The 12,547-nt window shown below is 41.5% G+C and overlaps 1 protein-coding gene across 2 annotated transcripts; it reads left to right on the forward strand.

The window, feature by feature from the left end:
* Nucleotides 1–773: 773 nt before the first annotated feature.
* On the forward strand, nucleotides 774–6,860 carry LOC111966610 (chemokine-like protein TAFA-4). 2 transcript variants are annotated; one of them, XM_023991410.2, is made up of 5 exons: nucleotides 774–1,485; nucleotides 2,648–2,762; nucleotides 3,288–3,443; nucleotides 3,651–3,775; nucleotides 4,972–6,860. In XM_023991410.2, the coding sequence occupies exons 2-5, from the start codon at nucleotides 2,663–2,665 to the stop codon at nucleotides 4,981–4,983; spliced, it is 393 nt and encodes a 130-aa protein (XP_023847178.1). In that variant the 5' UTR covers nucleotides 774–1,485; nucleotides 2,648–2,662; the 3' UTR covers nucleotides 4,984–6,860. The 2 variants fall into 2 exon arrangements, with proteins under 2 accessions (XP_023847178.1, XP_070300644.1); XM_070444543.1 differs by lacking the exon at nucleotides 774–1,485 and having other exon boundaries at nucleotides 2,579–2,762.
* The last annotated feature ends 5,687 nt before the right edge of the window (nucleotides 6,861–12,547 follow it).

Consider the following 12,547-nt stretch of genomic DNA (forward strand, 5'->3'; position numbering starts at 1 on the left):
CATGTGTCAGCATATGGTCTCACAAGGGGTCTGAGGATCTCATCTCGGTACCTAATGGCAGTCAGGCTACCTCTGGCGAGCACATGGAGGGCTGTGCGGCCCCACAAAGAAATGCCACCCCACACCATGACTGACCCATCGCCAAAACCGGTCATGCTGGAGGATGTTGCAGGCAGCAGAACATTCTCCACGGCGTCTCCAGACTCTGTCACGTCTGTCACATGTGCTCATGTGCTCAGTGTGAACCTCTTTCATCTGTGAAGAGCACAGGGCGCCAGTGGCGAATTTGCCAATCTTGGTGTTCTCTGGCAAATGCCAAACGTCCTGCACGGTGTTGGGCTGTAAGCACAACCCCACCTGTGGACGTCGGGCCCTAATACCACCCTCATGGAGTCTGTTTCTGACCGTTTGAGCAGACACATGCACATTTGTGGCCTGCTGGAGGTCATTTTGCAGGGCGCTGGCAGTGCACCTCCTTGCACAAAGGCGGAGGTAGCGGTCCTGCTGCTGGGTTGTTGCCCTCCTACGGCCTCCTCCACGTCTCCTGATGTACTGGCCTGTCTCCTGGTAGCGCCTCCATGCTCTGGACACTACGCTGACAGACACAGCAACCTTTTTGCCACAGCTCGCATTGATGTGCCATCCTGGATGAACTGCACTACCTGAGCCACTTGTGTGGGTTGTAGACTCGTCTCATGCTACCACTAGAGTGAGAGCACCGCCAGCATTCAAAAGTGAAGCAAAACATCAGCCAGGAAGCATAGGAACTGAGAAGTGGTCTGTGGTCACCACCTGCAGAATCACTCCTTTTTTGGGGGTGTCTTGCTAATTGCCTATAATTTCCACCTTTTGTCTATTCCATTTGCACAACAGCATGTGAAATTTATTGTCAATCAGTGTTGCTTCCTAAGTGGACAGTTTGATTTCACAGAAGTGTGATTGACTTGGAGTTACATTGTGTTGTTTAAGTGTTCCCTTTATTTTTTTGAGCAGTGTATTTCAACAGCAGTGAGAGATATTTCTCTCTAACTCTTCTGTTTTTCTGCCTCGGACTGTATCCTGTTCAACGTTAATAGTCTGAATTGGAGTGATTTATCACGCGGTTTCGTCTGTTTTCGGATCAAATGTGAGGCGGCTACTGAACAGAAACAAACTCAAGGAAATCAATAATTATTGAGGAGGGGAATGTTTCAACCATTATTTCCAGCATTATTTCTAGCCTATTGCGCATTGATGTGGACATCATTTTTTGACCTAGGAACCACGGTTTTTAAGGGTTAATGCGAAATTAGCTCTGTAAAAGGCAAAGAAAGATACGAACAGAGCGAAGTGTAGGCATTTATCATGCATGAGAATGTTTTCCTCTCAATAGTGAGTGCATTCTTGGACCGATAAACTGTCTGGTTGATGGACGGCAACTTCAATAAACAATCAGGAAAGTAGCCTAGGTGCTAGCTGTCATCACAATGATATATGGCTCTATAGGTAAGTGAGTATTTATATCTAAATTGAATCCATTGTTTCATGAATGTGATTAAATACTATCGTGATCAGAAAATGACAGACTGCTTTATCTGCAAACAAGTGTCAGTCAAATGATCTGAAGCTGCAGCATTGTTCATTAAATTCTAAACACCTAGGAAAGTATATGGTTTTATACACACTACCGTTCAAAAGTTTGGGGTCACTTAGAAATGTCCTTGTTTTTTAAAGAAAATCTAATTTTTTTTGTCCATTAAAATAACATCAAATTGGTCAGAAATACAGTGTAGACATTGTTAATGTTGTAAATGACTATTGTAGCTGGAAACGGCTGATTTTTAATGGGATATCTACAGTCGTGGCCAAAAGTTTTGAGAATGACATATTAATTTTCGCAAAGTCTGCTGCCTCAGTGTCTTTAGATATTTTTGTCACATGTTACTATGGAATACTGAAGTATAATTACAAGCATTTCATAAGTGTCAAAGGCTTTTATTGACAATTACATGAAGTTGATGCAAAGAGTCAATATTTGCAGTGCTGACCCTTCTTTTTCAAGACCTCTGCAATCCGCCCTGGCATGCTGTCAATTAACTTCTGGGCCACACCCTGACTGATGGCAGCCCATTCTTACTGAATGGGCCTATACTATGGCAGCACTGTAAACACTATACCAATTGGTGGCTCAGCCTGACTGTTGGTGGTCTCAGCAAGCTGGGTCTAACACCACTCATGGGTGCAGTCAGATAGTAGGAGGGTATGACACCATTTTTTCCCACAGGCTAACTGTTGATTGAATACAAATGTTTGGTCCATGCCCCTCATGAGTTTAGCCCTTCTCAACTTTTGTCCCAAGAATTGTTTTTTCTAACCACTGGGTGGCAGTAATTGTATGTCGTATTGTATTGTATGTCTTTCATCAACCTTTCATAAAACTTCATGATGAAATGTAGACACAATATGTAGATATAAAAGTGTTAAACCAACATTTTACTATTTTAAGAAAACAAATATTTGAAGTAGCTGTACGCAAAGTATTTGAACTAATACTGAATATTCTAACAGAGGTTTCAGACCCCATCCCCTATGCTGTGCGATGGCTGATGTATCATATCTTCCCACTAACAACATATTTCTCTGTTGTTGCTTGGCTAACGGGATGAAGGCTATTAGCTGGGAGATGGTGTGGCCGGTACACTGGGGCGGCCTCCTGCTCTGCATAGTGATCCTCTACTGCCAACCAGTGTCCACCGGCAACCACAGCCCCTTGGGGCAGTCGGGTAGGTACCAGAGCCAGCCCACACCAGCCCCTCCCCTGGCCCCCAAAAGACTCATTATGGCTCCTGGCCACCAGTATGCCTAGCTCTACTGGGAACTGAGCACGGCCAATACTAATGAGGTGAAAAGAGGTGTTTTGGTCTGGTCTGCATGGTAGAATTTAAACACAGCATATGCTGATGCTACAATTACTGTAGTCTCTTGCCAGACTCATGGTTCTCCTACAGCGACTGTGGGAAGAGACTACAAAATACTACAATAATCAGCTACACATTCATAAATAACAAACAGGTAATTGTCAGTAATTTATTATCTTCCCTTTAATGACCAAGTGTTCAAATACACTACAAGAAAATGCTCAACAACAAAAGAGTGATCAAATGAAGATCCTACATCTGTATGTGAAGGCAGGGACGTGCACAAAAAACTTCACCTCTTTTTGACAGATTTTAAGGACTGGTTTAATTTTTTTCATCCATGTCTGCATGCTAGTCAGGTTACCACCTTTCCTAAACCCTTTGTCTCAGGTTCATCACGGGTAAAGACAGGTACCTGTGAAGTGGTGGACGCCCATCGCTGCTGCAATAAGAACAAGATTGAGGAGCGCTCTCAAACTGTCAAGTGTTCCTGCTTCCCTGGTCAGGTCGCCAGGAAAACAAGGGCAATGCCCTCTTGTGTTGAAGGTAGGATGCTTCATATAAGATGGTAGAGTTTCAGTACTTCAAGGGTTTTTATTACACCAACATATTGTCAATGTTACAGTTATCTCGCCCGTTTTTCCAGGCGGAAATCAGTGTTTATTGAAGTGCTCTCCAAACAACATGCTGCAACTCATCTCATTTCAAGTGACTGACTGCCCACTGTGCTGTGTTCTCTCCTGTTCTTTTCAGCATCCATCATGCTTCAGAAGTGGTGGTGCCAGATGCAGCCCTGTCTAAAGGGAGAGGAGTGTAAAGTACTGCCTGATCTCAATGGCTGGTCCTGTAGCTCTGGAAATAAAGTCAAGACCACCAAGGTGAGTTTATGTGAAGGGACAGCAAAGGAAATACAATTAAGGACCTTGAATTCATGCATTATTACAGTACAGTTGGAAGGCAATGAAACCAACCTATTAAGAAAACAATCATTAAATGACAAGCAAACTATACATCTGTTTCAACTAGCATTACATCAGGGAAATGGCACCAATGATACATACATGCTTCAAAGTGGTCCCTGTGTAAAGATGATGATAAATATTCTAATGAAATTATTGATTGTTTTGATCCCCCCCCCCCCCATGAAGCTTAATTATGTTTGCACATCTAGCTAATGCAAAGATTGAATGACAGCGTTTGTGCAGAATCATCACATGCGTTTACAGTACTTGCAATAAGCCTTGCTTTGATTATAAAATATCCCACAATCTGGCATGATTACTGCTCACAGTCAGTCACAGAGGCCTAAGCAAGCTTTATTTGGTAATTCTGTGGAAGATGGGGCCAAAAGGACAAACATGAAATGAGACCGTTTTATACATGTAAACCAGCTGATACAGAGATCTAAATGGGATGTAATTCAATCTGACAGCTTTTCATGCCAGTGGACAAACTGCTGCATTTGGGAATGTGCAAATCTGTGATGTCTTGCCTTTTATCAGCTTGAAATATATATGCAGTAGGGAAACCTATCATGAGTCAACTCGAAGAGAATAGAAAAACAGCTGAACATATACTGCATAAAGTAATTAATTAACTGAAACAAACATTCCAACATGAATCTTTCTGGACAGGTATACTATACCCATCTGATTTTATAGTTGCCTCAGGAAGAAACTCTGTTCTGCCATTTCCCTGTCCACTACATACAGTATGTCTAAGATTTGGATCAGGCAGTAGAAATAATCATTTCTAGTGAAGGCTGTTGGTACAGGGTGACCCAGCATTTAATAGACCTTTCAGAAGTTCTTGGATTGCACCCTGTTGCAGGATTTGTTGTTGTTGCTGCTTTAAGTGCATTTGAGGTTTAAAAAGGCTTCTGCATTTTGTAATTTCCACTTAAAAATTTCAGGCTTGAATTTCTCTTATGAAACATGTATCAACCCTTACAAAAATGTCCATTAATTAGAATCCACACAATTAGCTTTTCCTGTTGCTGCATGATTATTTTCCTGCTGTAGCAAACTGGCTCTAATTAAGATTCGACATCTGTTCTTCCTTTTACCTTTTCCAGGTAGCGCGGTAGCAAAAACCCATCTCAGCCAATCGACTGAGACCCTGAATGTGCCCTGGCCTACAGTAAATCTCACTAGTTTTTTTCTTTGAACAAAGTGAAGATCTCGTTCAYTTCCTGGGATACAATTAGGAATACACTAGCAAATGAGCAGCCCTACCAGATAAATAAAGTGACTGGTGTGAATGAAAAGGAGAACTCAAGAGGAATTCAAGTAGCCTGTGCAATAAAGTAGGTATCCCTACTCCCCTGCCTGTGTCCTCTGAGAGACAGAGATGGGGGGGGCAGATAAAAAAATAAATATTGCTTCGCACATCTCTGTTGGATTCCATATTGTGTTCTGTCAGAGGGACATTGTCTTTCAGTGAGAGATAAATGCTGAGCTGGTGATTGCTGTATGCATTGTCTGTTTGGATGAGTCACACCCAGAGAGACAACTGGACATTTGAAATAGATTGTGAACTTGGACCAATGACTGTATGAACAGAGGCTCTTGTCTTGACTGTCTCAATGAAGCAATGTGCCCTGCTATTGATGAATGGAAGCACATTTCATTTGGGAATTCTTATCGATACGTTTTGTGGAGAGACGCTGTCTTCATTTGTTTTGGGCATTCTTATCAATACCTTTTGTGTAGAGACACTGTCATTTGATTTGTCCTGTCCAACGTTTTGGAGGAAAGGGCTGGATATGCCTGGGCTGTTCCTCGAGCTACTCCAGATTCAGCCACACACACACACATGCAAGGATGTGATGGCATGGAAATGAACATGGAACTCAGATGCAAAACAACGGCTGTTTGAAATGCTAATCGCTAGGAGAGGAGGAGAGAGGAAAGGGGCTTCTTCAKTGCCGACAGTATTTACATCACGCATTTGTTTGTCTTTCTAACTGCTGTCTCCTGTTGAGAGGACCTCTGTTATAGTAATGATGTGAAATGGTGCAGAATTGCCTGTGCCTTCAAGCAAATTGTGGCTACAAGCAAAATAGAACATTCACTCTACTGTCATTTACTTTCCTCAGTTTCTGTCCTCTCAACACTTTTTGTACATCTATGCTTACTCATAATAATTGCCATTRTTTTGTTCATTCTTTTAAAGTAGTTTGAGAAAGCAGGAGAGTTTTTACAGTTTAACATGACAATGCAGAAATGTTACAGAGCTTCACTGATAAAAACCTACTTATTCCCAAAACAACATCCCATCAGAACATGCCAAACAGCCATTCAAATTCAGCTTGTCTAACCTAATATAAGAGGTGTTTGCTCACCACCGCCAAAATTATTACCCTGTAAAATGATTTGGCAATTATATATTCTGAGCTGTCACAAAGGATCAGATGTAATATTGTGTTTATGACATAATAATGATTGCTAGTGTACATGATGCCTAACCTACAGMTTTACTCAACACAAATATTTATCTTCCCTAATTTATTCAGCACAACTTTCTCTTAATGACCTAGAGAGGACACAGCTAATTAATAAAGTGTGAATATGATAAATACAAACCATTATTGCGCTGTGTGTTTGTGTGCATGCATGTGGGTGTGCGTGTTTTGCCTGGGGAGACAAGAATTAAAATCCCACTGGTTTTAAAATGCCTTCAACTTACTCAGTGCGATAGACTGAGTGTAATTTGGTTATGGCTCAAAGATATGTTCCATGTGTCTTGTCATGTGCATGATGTCTAGAATTGAAATGGCATTTAACATAATTAGAGAGTTGAACAATTATATTTAATGAATATAATATTAATTGGAATAACAATGTTGGTTCATCTGCCTGTGTTTAATTAATATATAGTGCATACATGGTCATGCGTCATAGTTGTACTGTAGGCAGATTGATGCATACTGTAGCTACTTGTAATAAAAGATATAAAACCATAGTTTAGTCTCTCCCTGTTTTCATTGTGCTGTGATGTTAATGATATCATATGGTAACTATGACATTTTCTGCAGTTAACATGGGTATAAATTATTTAATATTTAAAATGCTTGATGTAAAATACACTTTGACTTATAAAGCAACCGTCCTATTAGTACAGCTTAATTTCCTGAACTATTTTGAAAGTATCTTGCATGTGGAATATTGTAATTTACTGTCACACTCTTTTAAAGTTAACATGTTGAGCTCACAACAGAGGAAATAAAATAACCCCACAGCAAGACACAACAGATAGGGAGAGCACACAGACTCAGGCACGGCCTGTTTTCATGAGTAATATTGGTGTAATGTTATGTCCAATTGTTACCAAACATGAGTATGCTATCCACAGCGAGATGTATCTTCTCCAGAAAATCCCTCAACATGCATTTTACAGTTAATCAATTATTAACCTTTGTCTTCTGTGGGTTTACTTTACAAGGGGAATACTGTACGTTTAAACATTTTGCCTCCTGAACATCAGCGGGGTAATGTTGATGTAAGGTACACTGAGTTTACAAGGTAAATGAGACAGGCCCACAACATATTAGCCCCGTTTATACCTGGTTCTGACATGCATCCTTTGTCTTGATTTTATCCACATTCTGAATGTGTAGACGACCACCTCCAGAGGTTGTCAGGGACCATTTGTATCTGGATATCAATCAATTTTAAACAGATCTGGATGATCTAACCATTTAAATCATAATTATACTGGTCTCTAAAATCATTGACAGGTAGCACCATTGACTTATGGCATCAATAATTGTCTTAAAGTAAATAAATGCATATTATTTTGAAAGGATATGTGTTAAATAATCTGCATACAGGGAGGCCCCAGGAAATCTGGTCACAATGCAGATACAGTGGACGTATAAGAGACAATTTTTAAAATTATTTTATATTATCTTTTAACCCCTTTTTCGTGATTACGATCTTGTCTCATTGCTGCAACTCCCCAACAGGCTAGGGAGATGAAGGTCGAGTCATYCATCCTCCGAAACATGACCCGCCAAACCGTTGTCGTGTCTTTGGCTATACCGGATTAAGTGATATGACATGCTATTCTATAAAATCCTTTCTCTGTAATTAATATTACCTGATTGAGCTAATCATGTAAATGTAATTAACTAGAAAGTCGGGGCCCCACAAAATAATATTTATAGAGCAGTTATCTTCCGAATAAACTCTTAAAGACCTAGTAATATTTTACATCAATAGCAGTCAATATTAATCGTCACCTTATTTCAGTCTCATCTGAAAGTTGTAAATTCTTGGTTATCTTCACGAACCCTGGCTAACAAGTTGAATCAGCAATACAAAATTGGGTTTAATTATTTATTTACTAAATACCTAACTAATCACACAGAATTACATATACACAGAATGAATCATACCTTGATTACAAATTATGTCATAAAAGAAAACGTCCCTAGCGGACGGAACAGWTATGACAGCTGGTTACACAAAGAAAAGGGGTTGGGTTTGAGTGAAAGAGCGGGAAGACTGAAGAACAAAGGGAGATGCGATGTCTCTATCGGGCCGTAGGCAGCTACTCTATCGTAAATACAGAATCTTATGCATTCTAAATTACCGCCCATTTGGAAAAGGAAAATGCAATAAATATTTACTCTGAGCTACGCTTCAATAGGTTGGTGGTAGATGGAGGGGCCGTGTTGCCCAACAGAGTCCTACGTTGTAGTGTCGTTGTTGTGTGGTAGACGGGATACTCTGTCCGTCCTTTCCTAGCCCACGTTTACAGCGGCCGCTGTTAACTCAACGGCTAGGAGGTATCACTTCTGTAGCGAATAAGAGTTCAAAGTTCATACCATTCGCAACTTAAGCTCACGCTGAGGTTGGCTTCGTTCTGTAGTTATTATCTGAATCCTTCTGACATCGGATCGTCATCCTAATGTACCCGTCACAGGAGGTTACATTTTCGTCAAGGGCTTATATAGTGGAGGGAGAAGGGTGTGTTTCATAGTTTATAACCCATGTCTCTTCACAGGGGCGGGCCACTGATTGAGCAGAGCCCTAACCTTATGAAAACCCAAATCTCTAATTTGGAAGCTAAAATTACATTTCATCTTTTCACAAATCATTTTYTATTAAAACTTTTGAATTGCACAACAATTCCATMTGAATCTGATAACTATAATGTGTAGACTTTCCCAGATACAATTTAGGTCGTTCTGTCATCAGTCATAATGTCTCAGATGACAACCGAACTGACATCATATTCATTAAGTACCAACGCATATTTTCAACTGGTTCTATTACCGAAATATGGTTCCTTTCCCTCCACTTGTTTGATGTTCCCAGACTCTCTATGTTTAACATAAGGCTATTCAAGAGTCCCTCTGTAGAGTCAAGAGAGAGGGAAGGGAGAAATGTATTTATGGGGGGGGTCATAAACCTTACCCACAGGCCAACGTCATGACACCGTGTTTCTTAACACCCACTCGCTTAACCCGGAAGCCAGCTGCACCAATGTGTCAGGGGAAACACTGTTTGATTGATGACCGAAGTCAGCCTGCAGGCGCCTGGCCTGCCACAAGGAGTCACTAAAGCGTGATGAGCAATGTAAAGTCCCCCGGCCAAACCCTCCCCTAGCCCGGACGACGCTGGGCCAATTGTGCGCCACCCTATGGGACTCCAGGTCATGGCTGGTAATGACATAGCCTGGGTTCGAACCTCAGGCTGTAGTGACGCCGCAACACTGCGATGCAGTGCCTTAGACCACTGTGCCACTCGGGAGGCCAAGAGACACATTTTAATACCATGTGTAGATGCAACGGCTACAATGTGGGCACAATCAGAATGTGGATAAGATCAGGACAAATGACTCATGTTAGAACTAGGTATAAGTGAGGCTATAGTCAGTCAGTTTCAACATATGTCAAAGCAGGTCACCACTGACACACTACCAACCCTGTAGATTTATCACTGTTTTTAAATGTCTTATTGTTTTTGTTTGCCTGATCAAGTCTTTAATCATTGATGGAGCCCAAATGGTTTGGCGGCACCGGCGTTCTCAGCATGAATGATTTAGATGAACGCTGTAGGAGCCYGGAGAGGAACCTGATGTCAACTTTAATTAGAATCGAGTTTGGTCCGCATTACCTTGACTTTGAAATCCCTGCATCCCACAGGGAAACAGGGAGACAGTGCCTGGTTTGAGAGGATGTGATTAGACTTGGTAATATCTTGGTGGCTAGCTGCTGCCTGTTGTACTTGGAGAGAATGGCAAACACTAGAGCAGTTTGTTTTACTCTACTGTAGGCTATGTACGGGGTCCGTGCTTAGTTTTCTTGCCAGTTGTCCACATAAACTACTGTACATTGCACATTCACCTAATGTAGTGGTGGCTGAAGTGGTGGTACACACTTATTAATTGACTCGATCTTGGTACAATCATTGACTTAATATCTGACACTACACATCATGACATTGAGTTTGACGGACTTACAAAATGTGAAAATGGGTTGGTGCAGGTGTTGAGCATGAGCACTGTCAGTGTCACCCAGTTGGAATATGTTTATATCTAGAATATCCCATGGGGATCCAGCACTGAGGTGTAATAACTGGAGACTGCATCCAAGATGTTCAACTATTGTTTTCAAGGTAATCTACTTACGCTCGTAGACATCGATTCATGGACCATCTACATCCGGGTTGTATCCGGTTTATACCGACCAACATCACGTGTACTAGCGGACATGGAGCAGCACGAGTAGCGACGACATCATCACATCATCCAAAAACAAGGCAGACATTGGATGAATATAATTTGTTAATATCTTTGGCTGTGAGTGATGTGAAAAAAAATCTGCATTTGTGCACAAAGGTGGTGACTAAAGTGTCTTATTAGACATTTTCWAAACGGACTTTTCCATGTGGCTGTTTATGGAAATCTTTCTGGGGCGGGCATCAGTTAAACTGGAGTACCGAAGCAAAACTGTAGGATTAGTCAAAACTGTGCTTCTAGACCAGAGCCCTGGCCCCTTGGGATCCAGCAGAGAAGGGGTCATATGGGTACCTCACTGTTGTCCCCTGATGCCTCACTTACGTCCTGACAGAAAGTCAAGGTGGATCAACGTCAGTTGTCACGTATTTGTCACAGTTCTGCACCCAAATGTGAGCCATCAGGCCCCGCGGGAGCAGCCTGGAGTGTGTCTGATTTTATGGAGCTGGTGCTTCTTCAGAATCTCCTGCAGTTAGCTAACATTAAATTATCATTAGTGTCATAGTGTTTGGTAGTGTGATGGAGGATCTGTTTTACTGTCAAACAAACGACTTTAGTTAGAAACAGAATATGGCTGAATGTCAGATTCTGGGTAAGAGGGAGAGGAGAGCTGAATGAAACAATTGGAAGCTGCGGTTGAGTAGCCATTGGTAGGATGAGCAGCCATGTTGGGAATCTATCCAGGCCAGGGCACCGGGGTTATCACCCCTGTTCTAGCCACAAGATTTTTAATGACCACTGAGTCAAGACCTCAGTTTCAACAGCTCCTTCACAGATAATTGAAGATGATAACTTTTCAGAGTGCTTCAATTTAGCCGATGATTCCCTCCATGAGGCACAATGCTGCATACCGTGGTTTCACCTTCAACTACTGTTCACCTCTGTCTCATTTATCTTTTTCACAGAATCCCAGTAGCCCAGTCCCACCAGCTTAATCGTTTCATCTGCAGCATGATTGTAAAGGGAGCCTTTAAAGGAAGCAGCACCTCCATTAAACAGTGGTTTAGTAATTAATTTGCTTTCTTAGGCTGTGTGCTTACACAGGTACTGTATGCACACTAGCAGTTCATCAATAGTTGTTCAGATTGGAATACACTTTAGAACAGATTTCAGAATACAGTTAGGATACAGTGCCTTTACTTGCATGTTACTTTCTGCTGTCACTAGCCTTGCCTGCCGCTGGTGCGATGTGATTTCAGTGTGTGTTTATACGCTGTGTTTGACCCACAAGCACAGATGGAGATTCCAGACAACATGTGCCAGAGAGCAACACTCAGAAAATCCCTTCAGGGTGTCTGGTGGTTTTACATCTGCCCGCTGACTGCTTGGTTCCTGGTGCTTTGCAATATAAAAATATTTTATATAATCTGCTTCAAGCTCCATTGGGCATCCTTTGTTGAGCGGAAGACTTCAGAGTAAATCTGTTTTTTATTGACTGTCCTTATTCGTCAAGTTAATTTCTTCTTTTCAATGCGAGCAGAACACTTCAAAACCCCAGTCTGTTAGGGTAAAATTCCCAGAGTGCTGCAGTTCTGTAGCTACTGTTTTATGGATTCAACTGGTCTAGTAGGCTACCTAATACAAAAGATGCATTTACACGGGGGAAAGTAGGCCGGTACGGTCCATTATGGCGTCCCSGCAAAATAAATAATGGGGGTACGCTATACCGGTAAAACGTGAGTCTATCACAATAATTAACACAAAATGCCAATAAAACTATAGGCTATTAAACCATTATTTAACATTACCACAGTGGTGTAGTGGAGGGTAAACAATGCAGCTTACCCACATTTTTAGGGGGCTGGACAGTTTACCCCCCTTTTGCAGAAAAATACATTGAAAGTGTAGGGAGTGTCATTTATTTTACCACTACTTGGGCGGTAAGAAAATAAATCTACTTTCAC

Source organism: Salvelinus sp. IW2-2015, linkage group LG7 (assembly GCF_002910315.2).
Source record: "Salvelinus sp. IW2-2015 linkage group LG7, ASM291031v2, whole genome shotgun sequence".
Taxonomy (NCBI): domain Eukaryota; kingdom Metazoa; phylum Chordata; class Actinopteri; order Salmoniformes; family Salmonidae; genus Salvelinus; species Salvelinus sp. IW2-2015.